Here is a 22,327-nt window from a genome sequence, read left to right as displayed (position 1 = left end):
TGGGTTCTGTGGTTTGGTGTTGTATGGGCCCTATATGGGTAAACAGAGTGTTCATATTTCTGTTCAAAATATACGATCTACCTGGTATCTGACATAATTCTTTGCTCTCATATAGCATTTCACATCTGCGGAGTCTAAGTAAACTAATAGGATTATTCTTTTGCTTTGTAGAAGATCGATAGTTTAACAAAACTGAAAAAAGAAATAGCCTCCATGCATGTCACTGTCCCTCTCGCCATGTTCTGCCTGGATGCTTTGAAGCTGAATGAGGAGCTTTGCAGTCGGGCCCAAGAACTTAAAAATAGGCTGATTGAGTTTGAAGTGGATGAAAACAGGGAGTTAAATAAGAGGTACGCATATGTGAGAATGCATGGGTATCATTACGTTTGTGGGTTGATGCTATGTATCAGTGCCTGTATGCATTCCTGAAAGAAACAGTATTCATCTGATGGATTTTTATAGCGCTAATGAGATATATCTATCCATAGGCTTCTGTAAATTAACACAACATTGCACTGGTTTGCAAAGACCTCATGTTGTGTATGTAAAGTTAACCTGAAACATTCTGTAATAAAAGTTGTGTTAATAAAAGTAACATTTTTTAAAAGTTCCTGAATTAGGTTCTATTTGGATAGACCTAAAAGAGTCACGTTGAAAATATTTTACAATTATTTCTTTTCTTGACTTGCTAGGAATCAGTCTGAGGGTTCTTTGTTTCCCCTGCAAGAACTAATGCCCATCTAATGCAGAGTAAGGACCAAAGTTCCCTGTTCTGGACATCATGATATCCTTGACTTTTGCAAGAAAACCACAGGCCCTGAACTCTATCCTTAGCCAGTAAAAAATTTACAATGACTTTAGCTTTAATCTATTGGTATAATTGTTTCATTTGAAATCCCTTTTCTCATTAGTAAATATAGATAATTACTCTTGGAATTGGGTTGTACTTGAGGTGTCTGGAGTAATGTGCATGTACAGATAACAAAGGTGCTTAGTCCAAACCTGAAACAAGAAAACACATTCCTGGAAAAAGATATGCAATGGGCGTCATTTTTTTCTTCTGTATTTCTCCCATATTTATCCATGTTCATTTTTGGGGGGTAGTTTGAGGATCTCTAGGTAAATGTTACCTTTTTGCCTAAATTGTATGCAGGATTCTTACTTCTGTAGATGTCAGGAGAATAAGTGAGCTGCTGATTTCTTCATTTAAGGATGTCTTTCTTTGTAAGAATTCAGCTCTTGAAACAGTACATTCTAAGGGCTTGTCTATAACGGCAAGTTTTGTTGAGGAAAAGTGCCTTTGGTCAACAACACCATGAGCATTCACACTACAATGAGACTTTTGTCATGGAAAGTGGCCATTTTCAATGACAAAAAATGTCCAGCTCCATGAAGAATTTTTCTCTTTTCCCCTCCCTGTATTGTTGACATACATGCAGTGTAGACATCTTGAGGAATTTTGTTGTGTAGGTGTAGGTCTCCCTACAAGATCTTCAACAAGCATTCTGTAAACTATGATACCCACACAAGGAAGTGAGGAGACAGATTGACAGAGCCAGACGTGTACCCAGAAGCCTCCTGCTATGGGACAAGCCCAAGAAAGAAACCAACAGAACACCACTGGCTATCACCTACAGTTCTCAGCTAAAACCTCTCCAATGCATCATTAGTGATCTACAACCCATCCTGGACAATGATCCCTCGCTTTCACAGGCCTTGGGAGGCAGGCCAGTCCTTGCCCACAGACAGCCTGCCAACCTGAAGCATATTCTCACCAGCAGCTATACACCGCACCATAATAACTCTAACTCAGGAACCAATCCATGCAACAAACCTCGGTGCCCACACACCAGCAACACCATCACAGGACCTAACCAGATCAGCCATACTGTCACTGGTTCATTCTCCTGCACATCTACTAACGTAATATATGCCATCATGTGCCAACAATGCCCCACTGCTATATACATCGGCCAAACTGGACAGTCCCTACATAAAAGAATCAATGGACACAAATCAGATATTAGGAATGGCAACATACAAAAACCTGTAGGGGACACTTCAATCTCCGTGGACACACAATTGCAGATCTAAAGGTAGCCATTCTGCAGCAAAAAAACTTCAGGACTTTAAAGAGAAACTGCTGAGCTACAGTTCATCTTCAAGTTTGACACAATCAACTCAGGATTAAACAAAGACTGTGAATGGCTCGCTAACTACAAAAGCAGCTTCTCCTCTCTTGGAATTAACACCTCCAGATCATCTACTAGAAGTGGGCCTCATCCTCCCTGATTGGATCCACCTTGTCATCTCCAGCCTGATTCTGGCCTGCATATTTAACCTGCCTCTGGAAATTTCCACTACATGCATCTGACGAAGTGGTTCTTTGCCCACGAAAGCTTATGCTCCAACACTTCAGTTAGTCTATAAGGTGCCACAGGACTCCTCGCCACTTTTGCTGATGAACAAAGTGACACTTTTAGAACAATTCTACACTTTTTTTTAATTGCATGGTGGGGGCGTGCAGGAGGAGTGCAGCATGGAAGCAACTGTAACTGAGTTTTATTTCAGTGCCTCTCATTTTCAAAGTGCGCACTCAAAGCCTCCCTGATGTTGACAGCAGCCCTTTGAGTTCCTCTAACCACTCTAGTATCTTGCTGCTCAAACTCTGCAGCCAAGCACTGTGGCTTAGTGCTCCGTCCCAAATAAACAATTCCCACTTACTTTAACAGAAATTATGCAAAGTGCAACAAGCTGCAATAATCAGGGGAATGCTGTCCTAAGTGAAATCTAGCCTGCCATAGAGACACCTCCATCTTGTCTTCAGTCTCCCAAAAGTGCATTTGACTACCATGCAGCACAGGCTAAGTAGCTTTCATTCTGGTGTCCTTGTGCCGCAAGGTGGGAGCCAGCTCAGCACACAGCTCCAGGAAGTTTGCTTACACAACTTAAAGTTTTGTAGCCACTGAGCATCATCACACAACTGCATAATGATATATCCCACAAATCAGTGCAGTATAGCTGTTCTATGAGTGCCAAATGCCACTGTTCCTGTCGTGCACACTGTCAGGCTCCTCTGAGTCTTCTTCCTCTGTCAGTAATTTCAAGATGATCTCTGCAGCCATGCATGAGGTCCTCACCACAGTTAACAGCATGTTAGAGAAGTGAGGGATCCATTTGTTCTCCCTGCAGATTCCGGAGTGCACAGCAGAGAACGTCATTTGGTAAAAAGGTGTCAAAGGACACCAGAGGTCTCTAAACAAAGTGATGCCTGAAGGGAAGGGATGCTTTGAACAATCCCAAGATGCTGTGCTCTGTTGCGTGGTCCCACAACACCTGGAGACAGAGTGTGTTGCCAGGCACTGTGGGATATCTACTCACAGTGCATTTCTCCCGCTGTCAATGGGGGATCTACAGAGGGAGCAAGTATAACCATGCTTTGGCAACTTTTTTTTGTGTGTGGCAACTTCTGCATGTCAACATTAGTTTCCTTGACATAACTTGGTAGTGTAGACATACCCTAAAATTGAAAAAGAGCTGTTAACTTAGTGTGCAAGCATTGCCAATTTAATGCCAATGTAACAGGTATTCTACTATATAGATCTATCACTCTTTGAAAAAGTGAGTGATAGAAATGTAGCCGTGTTAGTCTGGGGTAGCTGAAGCAAAATGCAGGACAATGTAGATAGAAATGTAGCCGTGTTAGTCTGGGGTAGCTAATAAACCATCTTGTTAGTCTTTAAAGTGCTACATTGTCCTGCATTTTGAAAAAGTGAGATGATGTTGGAATGGAATGCCTTTTCTTATTGCATATCTGTTATGTGTCTTAATCAGAATATCTTGTTTGCAAAGATGCATTAGTATCCTTTGACATGCAATTTGCATTAATGAGATCCTGCGCTAATCTTCATTAATAATAATAATCATCATAATTAATGTCTGCTTTCTTTTTTGTTGTAGTATTTGCAACCAATACAACATAATTGCAGACAAAGTCAGTGAGGTGCCTTTGAACACTGAAGAGCTGGTGGAGCTTACGGCATTCTTAAAAAAAGCTAGTGAAGTTACTGTTTTTAAGCTGAGACGTGAGATCTCTGAAGCAGCGTACAGACTGGAATTCTTGATGGACTATGCTGATCTGTCTTGTATGTTTTAAAATATTGTATATGAAATTATCCCTGATGAAAATATATATTTATGTGTCTCTGTGTGTATACACACACATAGCCATGCATATAAAATTAGGGCTTCTATTTATTCTTTATCAAAGAAAACTAGAAAAACTATACAACTTTTACTATGCTAATGAAAAGTTAAAAAAAAAAGCAGATGGCAAAGCAAAAGGATTCTCTAGAGAGAAAAGATGCGCAGATGCAGGAAGATTTCCTGCCCCTTTGTCCTGCCCACACATTCCTTCTTCTCTGTGATTTCTCTCTGAGAGATTTATGAAATGAGATCTCTTTTAGAGAATTTGTATAATATGTGCAATGATTCAGCTAGCATTCTTCACAACTGTGTTGGCAAAATTAGGTAGCCTGGTATGTTGTTTATTAATATTTCTGTCAGTTTAATAAATTGCTGCAAGCATTTTCAGGATTATCTGAAAATAGTTTAGAAATGAAAATCAGTGCATATCCAAGGGCTTGTCTGTGATTGGACATTTAGGCCACCTTCTCAGTTCAAATTAGCGGGTCTTCATTAGACCCACTAAATCTAACCCTAGAAGATTGACCCCAGAAGATCTTCCATATAGTGTAGACAATGCCTTACTGAAATAGTTATTCTGGAATAGTTATTTCAATATAAGCCTCTGTGTGAAAACCCTTATTCTGGAATAAGAATATGTCTCTCTGATTTAGCTTATTCCACTTAGTTAAATTATGCTGAATAGCTGTAGCAGCATTGTTATTTGAGCTACCTACTTTGGTCGATTTCTCTCATGTAGTCAAAGCTTCATGCATATAATGCAGTATTCCTGAACTGATGTCAGTATTTTGTCATCACGGTAAACTATTTAGGAAACAAAGCTAAACAGCTAAATCTGCATCTGGGATGTTCAATGATATCTATGGGTATGTCTACACTAGCCCCGTAGTTCAAACTAGGGAGGCTAATGTAGGCATTTGAACTTGCAAATGAAGCTCGGGATTTAAATATACCAGGCTTTATTTGCATGTTCCCGTCCGGTCACCATTTTAAAATCCCACTAGTCTGAACTAACTGCCTGCGGCTACACGCGGCAGTCAAACGTTAATTCCAACTAAGTCCTTAGTTCAAATTAACTGTTACACGTCATTCCACGGGTATTGGGGTGCAAGGCTTGGGTGGGGGCATTGGGTGCGCAGGGTTTGGGCTACATGGGGCAGGAGTGTAGCAGGGCAGAGTGTTGTGGGGAGGGAGGGGCTTGGGTGCCAGAGGCAGGCTCTGGCTGGGAGGTGCTTACCTAGGCAGATTGTGCTGAGGGTGTGAGCACTGCACAAAGGCTTCTGGGGGACTGCGGGCTGGATGTGGCCCCAAAGGCCATATTTTGCATGCCCATGGGCTAGAGCCTCAGGGCAGCTCAGGAGACTAGCAGGGGCCTGGCACCCACAGCAGAGATTGAGTCCCCTGCACTCACTCACACCACCAGGAGAGAGCAGAGCAATATTGCTCTGCTCCCTGCCTCCCAGCCTCCTCGCTTGTGGGAAGGAGCAGGACCTCTCCCCACACTTGCTAACAGGAAGTGGAGCAATGCAGCCAGTAGCTAGGGAGTGGAGCCACGTCACGCAATTTCTGCCACCAATGCCAGTGAGCGGCGGGGCGGGGGGGAGGGCGCAAATCCTGCTGCTGGTTCCAGGCCTCCCCATTAGTTCTCTGAGCCACACTTCTGGTAGAGCAGGCTTGGGGGAAGAGGCAGGACAGAGGTGGGAAGAGGCAGGGAAAGGTTGGTGTGGAGTGGCAGAGGCGTTGTCCTGGCCCTCCCCCAGGTGGTATAGGAAGGAGTCATGTGGTGGGGTGGTCATATGTCTCATGTTTCTTCACCAGTCATTGCTGCTCCTAGAAGGGTAATTTAATTTTTTTTTAAATTGTAGCCGAGGACATAAAGCTGAATAGTAATGTTTTCCACTGGCCGGACCAGATTGAGATAATCTTTGAAAATAGCAGAACCCAGTTGTTTAGCAGGAGGGATCATGCAGAAGTTTCTCTGATTAAAAGGTATGCTATTAAAATAGGACATTTCCTTGAGCTAAGACTTTGAGTTTAAAAGAAATGAAAAGGCTTGGGACCCACAAAAAGGGAAGTATTGGCAAGTCAATGGAACTGCTAGTGGAAGGAAAATCTGTTTTTTAGTACTGAGATTTTAAACTATGTTTCAGAAAATATCATTAAGCAGGATGGGCTGGATTTTCCCCTATCCTTGAGTAGGTCTAAAGGATGGAAGAAATGGTGATGCTAAGATTTTTATAATTTCATCCCATTATTCCTAATTACGCCCCATATACTTTGCTGAAAGTGTATGTTCTTCTTCGAGAGATGTTGCTGGGAGTGCTCCACAGCAGTTGTCGGTGCATCCCAGTGCCGCAGAGCGGATTCTTCCTAGCAATGCACTGGGGGTTGCGCATGTATGGTGTGTGAGGCGTGCGGCGCTGTCCAACACTACCGCACGACTGCGCATGCCACCCTCCCCTCTGTTCCTTCATACCGTCCCCAGCTCAAGATGGACCACCGCAGTGCTCTTCGTTCCTCAATAGTTCTCTGTAGAGAAGTAGATTAGTTAATTCTAAGTTCCTCTCCCTAGTTGTCTGCCAAGTTCTTTGCAAAAAACCCCCAACCCCCCAAAAAATGTGGTTCATCCCCAAGTTGGTTCTCCTGCTGCTTAAGATCACCCACCCGGGATGATGGGCTCACCACAGACACTTCCCTCATGGGCTGGAAAGCACACATGAGAGACCTTACAACCCAGGGCCTATGGAGTCTGGCAGAGAAGACACAACACATCAATGTCCTCAAACTCAGGGTCATATGGCTCACATTCCAACATTTCCTACCTCACATCACCAGAAGACACATCAGGCTATATACCAACAATACAGCCTGTATGTTTTATATAAACAGACAAGGTGGGGCACGATCCCATGCCCTATGCACGGAAGCCATATCACTTTGGAACTGGTACCTTACTCATTGCATCTCCATAAGCGCATGCCATCTCCCTGGAGCCCTAAATACCACAGCCGATGCCCTAAGCAGACTCCTGCCACAAGATCACTAGTGGCAGATTGACCATTCAGTTCTAGCAGAGATATTTGCAATGGGGATACCCTCACATTAAACCTATTTGCTACCAGAACAAACAAAAAGTTCCCACTTTATTGCTCCAGGGCGGGAATGGGAAAGCACTCACTCAGAGACGCTCTTATCCTCAAGTGGGATGATCACCTGCTCTATGCATTCCCTTCCTTTCCCCTCTTCAACAGGCAACTCATCAAAATATGAAAGGATAAAGCGAGTGTTATCCTAATAGCATCTTGTTGGCCTTGGCAACCGTGGTTTCCCATCCTGAAAAGAGTGACCCTACATTGCCCGATCACACACCTACACAACCCGAGCATACTATTCCAACCAGGCACTGAAGCTCCCCATCCACAATTTGTCATGCTTTACCTCAAATCTTGGTACCTTGATGGTTCGTGGTCATAGAATTACAGTGTTCAGACCAGATATGGGACGTGCTCCTCCACAGCAAAGCCCCTGCAAAAAAGGAAGACATACAGTAACAAACTGTCTCATTTTGTACATTGGGCTGCTTCCTGTAACATATTGCCAGAGGATTCCCCCTACCTGCAATCCTTGAATACTTACTGCATCTCAAGCAAACTCACCTTTCCATGAACTCAATCAGAGTACATCTCATAGCAATAACAGCATTCCACAGGACTGTCGATGACACCACGGTCTTTGCACATCCCACAACCAAATGTTTCCTCAAAGGCCTACATCCCCACAGACACCATGGGACCTACATCTGGTACTAACCATGCTCACAAAACCTCCATTCAAACCTATGGCCACATGCGCCCTTCTCCACTTAACACTCAAAACGGCGTTCCTAGTTGCAATAACGTCAGCACGTCAGGTGGGAATGATGGCTGCCCTAATGGCAAACCCACCGTTCATCATCTTTTTTAAGGTCAAATTCTCTCTACAGACACATCTGAAGTTTTTACCCAAAGTACGCTCTACCTTCCACCTTAATCAAACAATTCACTTACCTGTATTTTTTCCCAAGCCTCATGCCAACCCCTTTGAGGCACAGATGCACACACTTGATGTCCACAAGGCCCTCTCCTTCTACCTCCACAGAACAAGACCCTTTAGGTCATCCCCAAGACTTTTTGTCTCCATTGCGGAGCATAGCAAGGGGCGTCAGATATCTCAAAGATATCTGACTGCATCACGGTGTGCATTGGATATCTGACTGCATCACAATGTGCTACGATTTGAATCATTTATCACCGCCTACCTCAGTCCATGCACACTTCACGAGAGCAGTCATCACTTCAGTCACATACCTGAGGAAGGTTCCCATTGACAATATGTTGAAGCAAAGGCCTCTCTCAGTTTAGGCGGCTAACCAGGCAGCTTTATTGATCAATAAGGCAAAGTGAGCCAAACGTGGTCCCAGCAGAGCCGGGCCCAGTAAGGCTGCTAATACAATCAATCCTAGTATACCCTTAAGCAAACAGTCTGATATCAGGATATCCAATTACAGAAATAATCAATTAAACTTAGAAAAGCGAAGCCTTATCAGCAAGGATGGTGGGCAGGTACCGTAACCAGCTCAACTAATACATTCCAATAGCTCATCTTGCAGGCCTCTGTCCTGGGGTAACAGAAAGTTTACTCTGGTATACGTGCAGAAGCAGAAAGCTGAAATGGCTTCTGTTATACAAGATGGCTTCTAGATAAATATGAAAATGGTTTCCACAAATATATGTGCTGCTGCTACATGAACATCAGAACAAACTTTCACTAAGCACTATGCACTTTCTGCCTGCCCTCTTCACTCTACAAGAGTAGCAAAGGCCATACTAACGACAGCTTACCTGCCAGATCTGAAGTCCCTGCCTCCATGAGACAAATTGCTTTGCCGTCACCTGCTGTGGAGTACCCCTAGGGACGTCTCTCTCTCAAAGAGGAGGTTACTCACCTTGGCTGTAACTGACGTTCTTTGAGATGTGTCTCCCTGGAGGTGCTCCACTACCCTCTCTTCCTGCCCTCTGCTTCGGGCCTCCCCCCAAAAAATACTTTTACACCAGGCTGGGTTCTAGATAGAGAAGGAACTGAGGAGAGGGTGACTGCGCATGAATGGTAGTGTTGGACAGTGTTGGGAGCTGTGCATGCGCGATCCTCACAATGCACTGCTAGGAAGAATCTGCTCTGTGGCACTGGGACACTGCCAACTGCTGTGGAGCATCCCCAAGGACGCTCATCTCGAAGAACGTCAGTTATAGCCAACGTGAGTAACCTCCTCTTTTCTCCTTGTTGTATTTTGCTTCATACCTGTCTATGTGGTTAGTAAAAGGCAGCAAGGCCTAGATGACTGAGCATGGGACTACATTTTAAAATGAGTCCCGAGTTCTAATCCTGTCTCTACCACTAATTTACTGCATGGATATGGGCAATTAATTAACCTTTGTATCTCAGTATCCTCATCTGTGAAATGGGAGCCTCCTATGGCTATTGTGAAGATTGATTAATTAATTAGTTAATGTATGTTTACAGGGTCATCTTTACTTACACATCCTAAATTTTGAGATTAGATTTCACTTAATAATGCCCTTTGTAATTAAAAAAATAACCAGAAGTCTGAAAAATGTAATATTATTGAGCTATCTTTGACTCTAATTAGGTGCTCCCAATTTGAGGCATTACTTGAAAATTATTTTAAAGAAGTAGAAAGTTACAAAAAACGGGATGTCATGACCATGGAAGAAATGAAGAATAACGTTGAGAAATTTAATGAGTTGAGTAAGAACCTTGATAATGCACTAGTGGAATTTGAGGCAAGTATTTTTCACCTGTTTTATGTGAAAAGTTTATCTGTAATGTATGTTAGGTAAGATAGAGGCTTAGGTTCATATCCTGTTTATTTACAGTTATCTGCTATGTATTTGAGAGTGTGTGTCCATCCGTCCTTGTATGAGTGTGTCTGTTTGTTCAAAAACTCCTCCTAAACAGTAAGAACTAGGACCACCAAATTCGATATACAGTTTCCTCTTATCATAAGGATAAGGGTTTGGTTGTGCCAGGAAAATAGAATGTGCCTGAAATGAGATTGCTTTTCATAAAACCATATGGAAAAGAGACAGATGAAAGGAGCTGGCTGGGAGAGCACCCCTGGCCTCTGTCTCTTCCACCACATCTGTACTGGTGGGTCCTACTATTGGCTGGATCCTTCCTCATTACCCACCAGCCGACAATGAGTGGGGCATTCCAGTAATTTATCTGAGGGTGCAAGACTAGTGGTCAGGTAAAGTTGCAGTGTGCATGTTCTGCTGCTCCCTCTGCTGGTCCATCAGTGCAGACCCTACAGCTTGCCTGCTTTTGACCAGCAGGCTCTCCACCCAGTTTCCAGCTAGTTTGCTCTGGTTGCAGGAAGGCAGTGGCTGGTTATGTGTCATCTCTGCTGCCCACCCATCTGCGCTTTACATGCTTTTCCTCTCACTGCCTTCAACCTACTGTGCCTGTTCATCAGTGTTTCTCAAACTGATCCATGAAACCACTTTGAGAAACCTTTTAACTGTCTGCATCATTTTATTTATTTACCAATTGCGCGGCCACAGAGACTTGCAGCTCCTATTGGCTCTGTTTTGCCATTTGTAGCCAAGGGGACCCACAGGAAGTGGAAATGAGGCTGGGAGCCTGGCCCAAGGCAGGCAGAGGTGGTAGTTCCTCTCTGGATCCCAGAGCATGGGAGCCCTGGAGCACAGGGGAGCCGGGGGCCAGTGGGGTACCCTGGGAAACCCAGGGTACTCCCCCCCCGAGGAGGGACTGGTGGGGAGCTCTGAGTAATGCTTCCGCTTTCCCTTCTGGGGACTCTGCTCTGATGGGGGGTGGGGTGATGCAGAGTAATGTGATGACTTCACTCTGTTGCCCCACAGGAAAAGTTGTTTACATATAGAGAGAGAAATAAAAAGAATCTAATGGCAGAATTTCTTTTTAAAAGGGGTTCAGTCGACTTGATTTTAATTTGAACATTTGTACTTCATAATTCTGATTTCTTGCCATTAAACTTTCTTGAATATGAGTAATTTTACCAGGTGTCTTGTATTCAGCATATTTGGTCACCCTACTTATGTGTATCTTTAGGGGTGTGTATAGACTACAGGGTTTTTTTTTTAAAGTGGCCTTTTTTTTTAAAAAAAAACTTTCTCTGTGTTTAGACTGCCGCTGCATTCTTTCAAAATTAAATAGAAAGAACACGGCGGTTTTTTCGACCACATTAAACCTCATTTTACGAGGAAGAACGCCTTTTTTTCGAAATTGCTCTTTCGAAAAAAGGTGTTCTTGAATGCAAAAAGGGCTTTTTCAAAAGAGAACATCCAGACTGCCTGGATGCTCTCTTTCAAAAAAGTGGCTTGCTTTTTCAAAAGAAGTGGTTGCAGTCTAGACACTCTCTTTCGAAAGAGGTTTGTAGCCTAGACGTACCCATCGGCTACATCTATACTGTAAGCTTCTTTCTAAAGAGGCTTTTTGGAAAGATACTTTCGAAAAAGCCTCTTTCAAAAAAGTGTGTCTAGACTACAACCAATACTTTTGAAAAAGCACAGTTTGCATTAAATAGCGCCTTTTTCTGAAAGAGTACTTTCGAAAAAAGGCCTTCTTCCTTGTAAAATGACGTTTTCCACAGTCGAAAAAACTGCTGTATTCTTTTGATTTATTTTTGAAAGAACGTGGCAACAGTCTAAACGCAGGGGACGTTTTTTCGAAAAAACCCTGTAGTCTAGACACACCCTAGGAGTCTAAATACCTTTAAATGTCTGACTCTAAATAGTAGTCTTGTAGCACCTTAGAGACTAACAAATATGTATATAGTATCATGAGCTTTTTTGGGGAAAACCTACTTCCTCAGATAAGTTCTATTGAAATATTACTCTGTTCTGCAATAGAATTCTTAGATAATAATTGGACTTCTTAATGGAATTTTTTTCTTAAAGGCTATTAATAGAGAAGAGGAGTTACTTGAGCGGGAGAAGAGTCAGTTTCCTCTATTGCAAACTATAATAGTAAATAAACAACCCTTTGAGCAACTTTGGGTAACAGCTTACAATTTTCATATCAAGTCTGAAGAATGGATGAATGGTAAGAACAAGAGCTGGGTGAAATATTTCTCACAAAAAGTTTATATGGTGAAATTTACCATTTTTGAATTGGCTGTACTTCTCTAGAATTAGAGCTAGTGATGTCATGAGAAGCATATGGCACCAAGTTCCTGAGACTGACTCTGTTTGTGATATTGATTTGCTGTGTGGCTTAGGGCAAGTTACCAGTGTCCTTATCTATAAAACGAGAATACTTTTACTTACTTAGGGATGTCTACACAGCAGCGTTATTTCAGAATAATTGACATTATTCTGAAATAACAGAGTGCGCGTTTATACTACAGGTCATTATTTTGAAATATTGTGGAGCTGGAGGACTTCTTACTTCGACTTGTGGTAACCTCATTTCATGAGGAGTAAGGGAAGTCGAAGGAAGAGTGTTCTTTCTTCAACCTCCTGCTGTGTAGACAACGCCGAAACCGAATTAAGCTATTTTGACTTAAGCTACGCAATTGACATAGCTGAAGTTGCATAGCTTAATTCGACTTTAGCCCTGCTGTTTAGACATACTCTTACTGAGCTTGTGCAGATGTTGTAAAGATTAATTAGTGGTTGTGTATAAATCATTTTGAACAGGCAAAGCACTATATATAAGTGCTAAGTATGGGTATTTCTACACTAAAGCGTTATTTCGAAATATGCTATTTCAAAATAGTTAATTCGAAATAGCTTATTTCGAAATAACGTGTCTATGCACAAAATGCATTTCGAAATAGCGTTTTTCTATTTTGAAATAGCGCGTCCACACTGAGCGGACGCTGAATCGCATTTAAGGCCAGCCGGAACCAGGTCCGGCAGGGCATTAGGTCAGGATTTACCTTGTGTGGCTGCTGCCTGCGGCTATCTGAGGCCTGTGCTTAAAGGGACCCCCTTCACCCCCCGGACAGATGGTTCTCAGGATTCCCTGCTTGCTTGCCTACCTTGATGAGGGACAGCAAAGCATTTTGTCTCTGAATGCTCTGGTTGCCCTCACTTGGGACATCACAGCACTCTACAACATGGAGCCAGAGCTGCCCCTGGGCACTCTGGTGCTTCTCTTGGACACGTTACTGCGAGCCTTGCTGCACTTTCTGCAGGCTGCCATGTGGGAGTTCCATCGGGGGGCTGTCAATATCCAGGAGGGAATTAAACTCTGGTTAGACATGGGGAAAGGAGGTGAGAGAGGGGAGACGAGGGTGGGAGAGGGGAGGGGGAAACCTGGGAGGAGGGAACTCGAAGGGGGAAGCAAGGGAAAGAAGCGGAAGGGGAATCTCAGGGCTCAGGGTTGGGGGTCTTGCCGGACCAACTTGATTTTCATGAAAACCTGCTCTTGGGATCCCATGTGGCCTTTGGTGGCCAGGCTGGCAGGTATCCTGCCATAGACAGCCGAATTCTTCCATCTAGTGAAGAGATCATAGACGTTGAGGACATCCCCCCCCAAACCTGAATAAGGTCAATGATATCCACCCTGGACCAGGAAGGCATCCACCTTCTCCGGGCCCTGGCAGACTCCTGGGATCTGGCAGACTGCTCCTGGTGAGCAGTGGAGGGCTGGCTGCCAGTGGCTTGCTGGCTCATGTGTTGGAGCCACTGGTTTGGGGCAGTGACTGCTGGCTCTGGGCTGGTAGGCTTGGAGCTGGCACAGGCACTATGTCCAGAGTTTACCCCTTTAAGGGCACCAGGGAGGGGCGAGGGAGAGGAGTGTTCTTGGTTGAGGCTGGAGTGGCCACCAGGGCACCCTGGGAAGGCTGGAGGCCCCCTATTTCGAAGTAAGTGTCTACACAGCACTTATTTCGAAATAGCTATTTCGAATTTGGCATTATTTCTCATAGAATGAGGTTTACCAAATTTGAAATAAGCTCTCTGCTATTTCGAATTTATTTTGAAATAGTGGTTTGTCTGTGTAGACACTAGGAAAATTATCTCAAGGGCTGTTATTTTGAAATAACTTTGCTGTGTAGACATACACTATGAGTATGGGCGTGGACCTGGTGTTATTTTAAGGTAGTTTTGGGGAATTTAACTTGTTTGAACATTTTCCTTAAAGAAAAATTGTAACAAATGCCTTTAAATGAATCTTTTAAATAATAACTGGACACTGAGAACTTCCTGCTCTTTTCTAATTATATATTCAGGATCTCTCCAGGAAATGAATTCTGAAGAAATTACTGAGGAAATTGGAAATATGTGGAGGACAATGTATAAACTAACTAAGACTTTTGCAGACCTTCATGGGCCTAGACGCTTAGCAGAAAATGTGAAATATAAACTTGACAAGTTTAAGCAGCATATCCCCATCATGTCTATTGCCTGCAATCGTGGAATGAAAGACAGACATTGGGAACAGGTGCCACAGAAATATAACTAAAACATTCTAACGCAATAAGGATATTCACTCAGAATTTACCACTTGATGGGTTGATATTGAAATCTGTAAGGGCGCAGGCAAAACTCACTATGACAAAATGGGAGTTTGGCCTATGGGTAAAACTGCAGAATTGGGGAAGCTTACATTGGCATTTCTTTAATTTTTATTTCTTATCTGTTACTTGATAAACCTTGGTTACAAATATATATGATGATTGAGCTTATTTTTTCACTTATTTTCAGATCAGTGAAATAGTAGGATATGAAATAAGACCTGATGAAACTACTTGTCTTCTAAACATGTTGGAATATGGATTATCAAAGTACATTGAGAAGTAAGAAATACATCCTAAATCTAATTTCATAAAAGCAATTTTCTCTATATGTTAAAAAAAGTTTTTCCTGTGGGACAACAGAGTGACATCATCAGGTCACTCTGTGTCCAGCCTAACTCCTCCCTCTCTCCTTCTTCCCCCAAGCCCAATCTCTCTACTTCTCCTCGCCACTTGCACTTGGAATTGCTGTTTTAAACTAAGCCCCTACTCCCCTTCCTTTACGCCCACCCCATAGGGCTTTCAATGCCAAGAAACATAGCACAGTAGCCGGCAGACCCCATGTTGCAGCCGTGACAGCCCAGGGACGGGGGGAAGAGACATCAGCCTGGGGACAGGCGCTAGGAGCAGGGCTCCCAGCCGGTCTTATGTACCAGCAGCAGAATCTTGGGGGCTCCTTCACCGCCAGACTCTTGGGGAGCTGGAGTGTTGTGCCCAAACACCCAGGGTCCGGCTGCCCCCATGTAGACTCACCCCTCCCCAGTGGCTGCACTTACTGCGGCTGCCAGAGCACCCTTGAGCTGCCCGGGGAAGCCACAGCTCTGACCTGGCCGTTCCTTCCTGTCCACTCCCGGAGGGTGAGAGGGTGGCCCTCTGCTCTGCGGGCAGGGCTGGGGCAGTGAGCAGTGCAGGCAGGACTGCACAGGAGAAAGGTTGGGACAGCGGCCCCCCCACCCAGCTGCTTTCCCCAACTCAGCAGGCTGCTGTGCCCTGGAGAGGCACATGCACACCCCTTTGCCTCCCTGGCCTCAAGGATTAGAGCCAGGCGGTTGGAGAGGAGGTATGGGATGGGGAGGAGAAGAAGAGGCCCAGTCTGGAGGAGGGCGGGGGAGGGAGAAAGGGGCCTGGGCTGGCGCATCTGCAGCCCAGCCCTCCCCAGTGGCCGGGGGAGAGAGCCAGAGTTGCCTATCCCCCCACAAGAGGAGGGTTGGCAAGCACAGCAAGTACAGCAATTGGGGGCACAGCCCCCTGGCAATATATGTATATACTTTCATAATCAGATACCAAACTGTAATGCATTTAGACTTATTGGATGTTTTTAAAGTGTTTTAAGGCCTTTCAGATTTTTGTTACTGAACTTTATCTAATTCAGGAAGACATTTTCAAAAGTGCCTAAGAACTGAAAAACAATGGGACTTGTGTACTTAAATTACTCAAGCACTTAAAAAAAAACCCTCAGTCTCTACCAAGCTTTAATTTATAACCTAAGAGAAGCATTCTGCCATAGGATTATTAGCAATAACTAGATTTGTTTGAAAACGTAAATAAAATATCCTTGAAATATATGCATATGCACTGTGGAAGAATAGCAGATGGAGTGGTGATTCTGGAATGGCAAAAAAACAACCCTTCTATGACTTTTAAATTATGAGTTAATTATGCAAGTAATCCCCAAGAAGAGACAATAAAACATTCACCACACCATCATGTACTTGCCTTTGTCACATATTTTATATTAAATCTATTTTAGACTATTTTAAAACATATTTTGATATTAGTATTTACTGCATTCTGTATGTCCATCTCTGAAGTTAGGTACCTTGATATCCAATGTCCATCCTTCAGGAATTTTTGGCCTATTTTCTAGAATTATAAGCATGCAGTTACAAAAAGTGTTATGCACTTAACTAAGGCTATGTCTGCATAGCGGTCTATTCCACGTCTTAGGAGCAAGTGCTCTATATCAAAATATGACAGGCTTGCTTTTCTGACGTCCCTGTAAACCTCATTTCATGAGAGATAAGGGATGTTTTGGAATAGTGCCTTATTTTGAAATAATATCAAAATTAGCTTCACAATTTGCATAGCTTATTTCAAGGTAAAGGTGCTGTGTAGATGCACCCTTAGATTGCAGGCTCCTTTGGGAAGGGGCAGTCTTTTTGTTCTGTGTGTGTACAGTTCCTAGCACAATGGAATCCTGGTCTTTAGGCACTACTATATACTGTAGGATTTTTAAGATTATGAATTAACCAATATGTTTAAAGGAACGTGCATTTAATTGGCCACTTTTGTATGCAAATATTGAGCTGGAATCCACAGGCGCTTCAATAGTATATGCAAGTCTATAATTTTTCTCAACTGTTTTTTCACCTAATTGTTTTCATTCATAATGTGATGAAATCATCATATGCCTTCAATACATTATTGCTCTTTCATGTCAAAAGCATCCAGCTGGCACCTTTGCATCTCTGGGATGGCCCAGGTTTCAGAGCCATACAAAAAGACAGAAGCCACTTTTGCTTTACAGCTCTGCATCATACTCTAAAACTCAGACTTCAGTAATCAGGAGTTAAATTAATTATCATCATTAGCCAAAAGAGCCACAGTAGTGTTTCATTTACTATTTATATACACATGTATCTCTATATATTATTCTCACAGCAACAATTCATTACTAACATAATAAAACATCATGACTGGTAAATAAGTTACATGAGTTAATAATTCAGTTACACAGTGTTTTAATATCGTGCTGCAAAGAGATGCAGGAAATATATTAAAGAGCCACTTTTGGCTCAGGAGCTTCAGTCTGAGTATTATTGGTTTAAATTATACTTATTCTCAGTCTTTTCCTTTTTATCTTTAGAGTATTGAGGGTTTTGCACAATGAAGCTAAATAAAATTTTATATTCATCTAGACTGGAGCCCATTGGAGCAGCAGCCAGTAAAGAGTATTCCCTAGAGAAATCCATGGAGAAAATGAAATCAGAATGGGTCAATATAAACTTCAGTTTTGTGAAGTACAGGGACACTGTGAGTATACATCAGTCTAACAAATATATTGTTAAAGAGAACATATCTGAGTCTGCCCTCACACTGATTCAATAAAATAGTGGACTTATTCCTGGTTTACAGTAGTGTAACTAACTGAGAGGAGGAGACTCATGTGAACCCATGTGAAGTTACCAGGCTGTCTACTTTAGGTACTTATATAGCCTCCAATATCATGGTAGCTGATAGTGTGAGCATCTCCTAGTCTTTGACACTTTTATCCTTACAGCATCCTGGGGAGGTAGGGAAGTGGTGTTATCCCTATTTTATAGAGGAGGAACTGAAGCCAAGAGAGATTAAGTGACTTGCTCAAGGATGCAAAGGAAGTCTGTGGTAGAGCAAGGAACTGAACCTGACTCTCTGAGTCCCAGGCTAGCACCTCAACCACTGGACTCATTTTTCTTTCCCAAAACCTCCATGGATATTTTGGAAGGGTTTAAGCCATGTATAGATATATTCCATCTCTTCTAATACATTACAGGCTGTCATTTGCTGGGGAAATTATAGGCTAAATTTTTAGGAGTAAAATAAGTTTCAGATCAATTAATCAGAACTGTCATTTTCCTCAACAAAGTGTGATTTCTTTACAGAATACGAGTATCCTGTCAGCAGTTGATGACATCCAGCTTTTGCTTGATGATCACATTGTTAAGACACAGACAATGTGTGGTTCTCCGTTCATCAAGCCGATAGAAGTAGAATGCCGGGTAAGGGGAAACTGGTTTGATTTAGTTAATATTTCTCACAATACACTTTTCTAAGGTTCTTTATGGTATTTTGGCATGAGAAGATGGAACAAGCTTGAGCTGTTTCTGAGGAACTCAAATATTCATATTGTATTTTCAAAGAGCACTGAGCTACTGGTTTCAAAGAAGCATATGCAAAGCTTGCCAATATGCTGAAGGAAACTGTAATTGCATAGCTAGACTGGTCATTACGTGCATTACTTTTTTTGTTGTTGTTATATATTTTGGGAATAGATCAGCTGATTTAAATAAACTCTGCTAAGTAATGTAATGAAATTCAGCTCTGTAATCTGGGAGAAATAATATTTGCAGACTTTTGGCTTTACTATAGGATTTTAAAAATCATTCCAGCTCAGGGGTGGGCAATAATTTTTGATGGGTGACCACTCCAAGATTTTGGTAAATGGTCAAGGGCTGTACTTTTCAATAGAGGGTGTGCAGGGTTTGGGATGGAGGTTGGGTGCAAAAGGGAACTTGAGATAGGGAACTGGAGTGCAGGAGAGGGTGTGTGGTCTGAGAAGGAGTGTGGGTGAAAGAGAGGGTTGTGGCCTGGGGCAAGAGATTGTGGTGCAGGGTCCAGGAGAGGATTCTGGCCTGAGGGAAGGGTATAGGAGGGGATGCAGGGTCTGGGAGGGAGTTGGGGTGGGGTGCTCTGGCCAGGAGGCACTCATTAAAGCAACTCCTGGCCAACAGCACTTTCAGGCAAGCTTCTTTGTTTACTAGCAGCCTCAGACAGCTCAAAGCGGCTGGATGTTTCATGTGATTCTCTGCACTGTGGCAGAGGCTTCATGTGCTGCCCCTGCCCTCAGCAAAATCTCTCGGCTCCCATTGACTGGGTTCTAGGCATAGGTGTGCACACAGGGTGTGCCAGGTGTGCCCAGGCACACCCTAATGTTTCAAAGGGCCGCTTGTGGTGTGGGGGCATGAGCAAAGGAGCACCGCTTCGGCACAGTGGAAAATGGACACTGCGCTGGGTTTGCCGTGCATGCGTGGCCAAAACCAGCGGGTCTTAGGACCCCACGGAAAGAGGCAGCAGGGACGCAGCAACGTCACCCCACCGCCCCATCAAGCGAGGTGAGTTTAAACCCCAGGCGGGAAGGTGGGAGGTGTTCCCTGGGCAGGGGATCGGGTGCAGCGTGGCTGGCCGGGTGGAGGGCAGCTTGGGAGCAGCACGGCTGGTGTGTGTGTGTGGAGGGGGGGAGATCAGGTCAGGAGCAGCGTGGCTGGCTGGGGGGTCGGGAGCAGCGTGGCTAGCCCAGGGAGGTGGGGCCCGGGGTTGGGAGCAGTGCGGCTGGCCCAGAGGGGGGGGAGGGGCCAGGATCAGGGGCTGCATGGCTGGCCCAGGGTCAGGGGCAACATGGCTGGCCCGGGGATAGGGGGAGTCAAGTCAGGGGCAGCACGGCTGGGCCCCCCCCCCCAGAGCTGCTTCCCATCCCCCCTCCCTCCTGGCCCCCCTCTTCCTCCCGCCCAGTTCCTCGACCCCGCCCCCCAGCTCTGCTTCCTTCCGGCCAGTCCCTGCCCCCCATCCAGTTCCTCCCCGCACCCTGCCAAGCATGTCCAGTTTTGTTTTGTTTTGGGGGGGGGTCTACCTGGTAACCTTACCAACTGCAGCTCTACAACCTGCTCAGGGACAGGGCTTCTTCTCCTCCCCAAGGCATCAGACTCAACCAGAGGATCCCAGTGCTGATCGCGCCCCACCTCCCAGGCATTCACGGCGCTGCCAGGCTTCAGTCTGGTGCCCAGCCAGAAAACCAGGAAATTCCAGACATTTCACGTGTCGTGTATTTTCTGGATTTTTTTTTTTACCAGACAGAGGGCCCAAAAACCAGACTGTCTGGTAGAAAACCGGAGACATGGCAACCCTACGCGTTGGACTTGGTGCAGGCACCAAGTGATGGGGACTGCTGGAACTTTGGGAACCGGAGAGTTCGGGGTGGGGGTTTGTGGCCCAAAAGGGGGCTGAGAAACCTAAGAAAGACAGAGTAGGGGGAGCACCAGAAGGGTGACAGTCAGGGTGACCCTAGAACTCTGTTACAGACCAGCTGGCGGCTGCTGGAGGAGGAGAGAAAAATAGGGGGTAAGGGTCAGAGAGGAAGGGACTTGGCTGAGGGGAGGGGGGCATGTCAGGAGAAGAAAGGGGAAGGCACTACGGGACAAGGTGCAGGAGAAAGACAAATTGCAGGGGCCCAAGTGAAGACAATGAGGAAAGAGGCAGGAGGGGAGGTGTCAGTGAGAAGGGGGGACAGGATGATGCTAGGAGAGGAGAAGGGTTTTGGGGGCTAGAGGGGAGAAGGGGAAGTGCTGGGAGAAGGCTTGAAAGAAGGGGTGGGCATGAGAAAGGTGGAGATGGAGCAAGGCATGTGTGAGGGCACAGGGGCATGCGGGGAATGGGGGCAGAGAGTGGTGAGGGGGTGGGCATCAGGGAAAAGGAGGGCGAAGGGGGAGGCACCAGGAGGGTGCAGGGGTAAGGGAAGGTGCAGGTGCCAGGGGATTCTGGGGGTGAAGCAGAAGGGCAGACACCTGCAGGGGAGGGACCAGCACCAGAGGAGAGAGGCAGGGCAGGTGTGTAGAGGGAGGTGTTAGGAGAGGGGATGAAGAGGGGTAGCTCACATGATCAGAGTGGGGTACTGGAGGAGTGGGCACAGGGGGGAGAGAAAGGCTGCTGGAGGGGGGCAGGTCTCAGGAAAGCTGAGGGAGGTGAGAAGGGCAGGAGTCAGGACAGCAGAGTTGGGTGAGGGATTGGGGGGGCAGCAGGCACCAGGGGAGCTGATGAAGCAAGCGGAGGAGACAGAGTAGCAGAGGGGAAAGGTAGAGGTTCATATGATATTTATTAATAATTTGGGTGCCACCGTGGCACATCCAAACAAGCCACAAACTCAGTACTGGTGCACAACACAAAATTTATTGTGCTCATGGGAGGAAACTCATAGAGGGAACACTTCTCCCAGCCTCTCCACCTCCGAGTTAATGTCAGACACATTGGGTTAATGCAATTGCAGGATAGTTGCATGAGGGGGTTTTGGTGAGGGCCAAACTAATCCCTATTGGTAAGAGGATGGTGGGAAAAGTCCTTAGAGGGGGTGGTCACATGACACCTTTTATTTCTGGTTATGTGTCCATATTGCCCCGAAAGTGTTACTTCCAGAGGTGTGGCTAATAAGGGTCAGGGGTGTGGCTAATGGGGGCCAGGGGGTGTAGCTAATGGGGGTCAAAGAGTACATCTTAAAAAAATTCTTTGGGTGCACACCCTAATGAAATGTGCTGTGCACACCTATGCTTCTAGGCAATAGGAGCTGAGAGATTTTTCTGGGGGCAGAGGCAGCGTGTGAGGCCTCCCCTTCCCTGCATAGCACAGAGAGCTGCAGAAGCTGCTTTGAATGGTGCTGCTCCATGCCGCAGGAGTGAGTTGCGTGCTAGATTTAAAAGCTTGGCAGGTGGTATCTGGCCCATGGTCCGTATCTTGCCCACCCCTGTTCTAGCTGGTAGTCTGCCATTGCATAGAGCCATGTTTTCATGGTACGCTGATGAAACAAAGCCCTTCTACAAGTAATGCATTGATGGAAAGAGGAGTTAAAGATCAAGATTTCCTTAAACAGAGCTATTCCAACCATAGGATGGTTTGAGGTGGCCACCTCAGTCATCCTTTAGGCAGGACCCATGAGGCCCAGGGTGACTTGGAGACTTACTTAGGGGGTCTTGCATGGGATGGAAGTAGGAGTCAGTGCCCCTACACTCACCACAGCAGTGGAAGTCATGGGAACCAGAG

At 44.9% G+C, this 22,327-nt stretch overlaps 1 protein-coding gene across 1 annotated transcript in view; it reads left to right on the top strand.

Moving 5' to 3' along the window:
• The window catches only part of DNAH3 (dynein axonemal heavy chain 3), a 163,767-nt gene that overhangs the window by 44,787 nt on the left and 96,653 nt on the right, over positions 1-22,327 (top strand). The window contains exons 14-22 of the mRNA XM_075899421.2: positions 172-350; positions 3,961-4,145; positions 6,072-6,195; positions 9,893-10,046; positions 12,201-12,345; positions 14,480-14,691; positions 14,955-15,046; positions 17,683-17,797; positions 18,406-18,522. Of these exons, the coding sequence (XP_075755536.2) occupies positions 172-350; positions 3,961-4,145; positions 6,072-6,195; positions 9,893-10,046; positions 12,201-12,345; positions 14,480-14,691; positions 14,955-15,046; positions 17,683-17,797; positions 18,406-18,522 (1,323 nt within the window). The remainder of the gene's footprint in view (positions 1-171; positions 351-3,960; positions 4,146-6,071; positions 6,196-9,892; positions 10,047-12,200; positions 12,346-14,479; positions 14,692-14,954; positions 15,047-17,682; positions 17,798-18,405; positions 18,523-22,327) is intronic.

Source organism: Pelodiscus sinensis, chromosome 15, assembly GCF_052426305.1.
Source record: "Pelodiscus sinensis isolate ZL-2025 chromosome 15, ASM5242630v1, whole genome shotgun sequence".
Taxonomy (NCBI): Eukaryota; Metazoa; Chordata; order Testudines; family Trionychidae; genus Pelodiscus; species Pelodiscus sinensis.
Note: the sequence above shows the minus strand (reverse complement) of the source record. Positions and strands in the feature narration are given on the sequence as shown.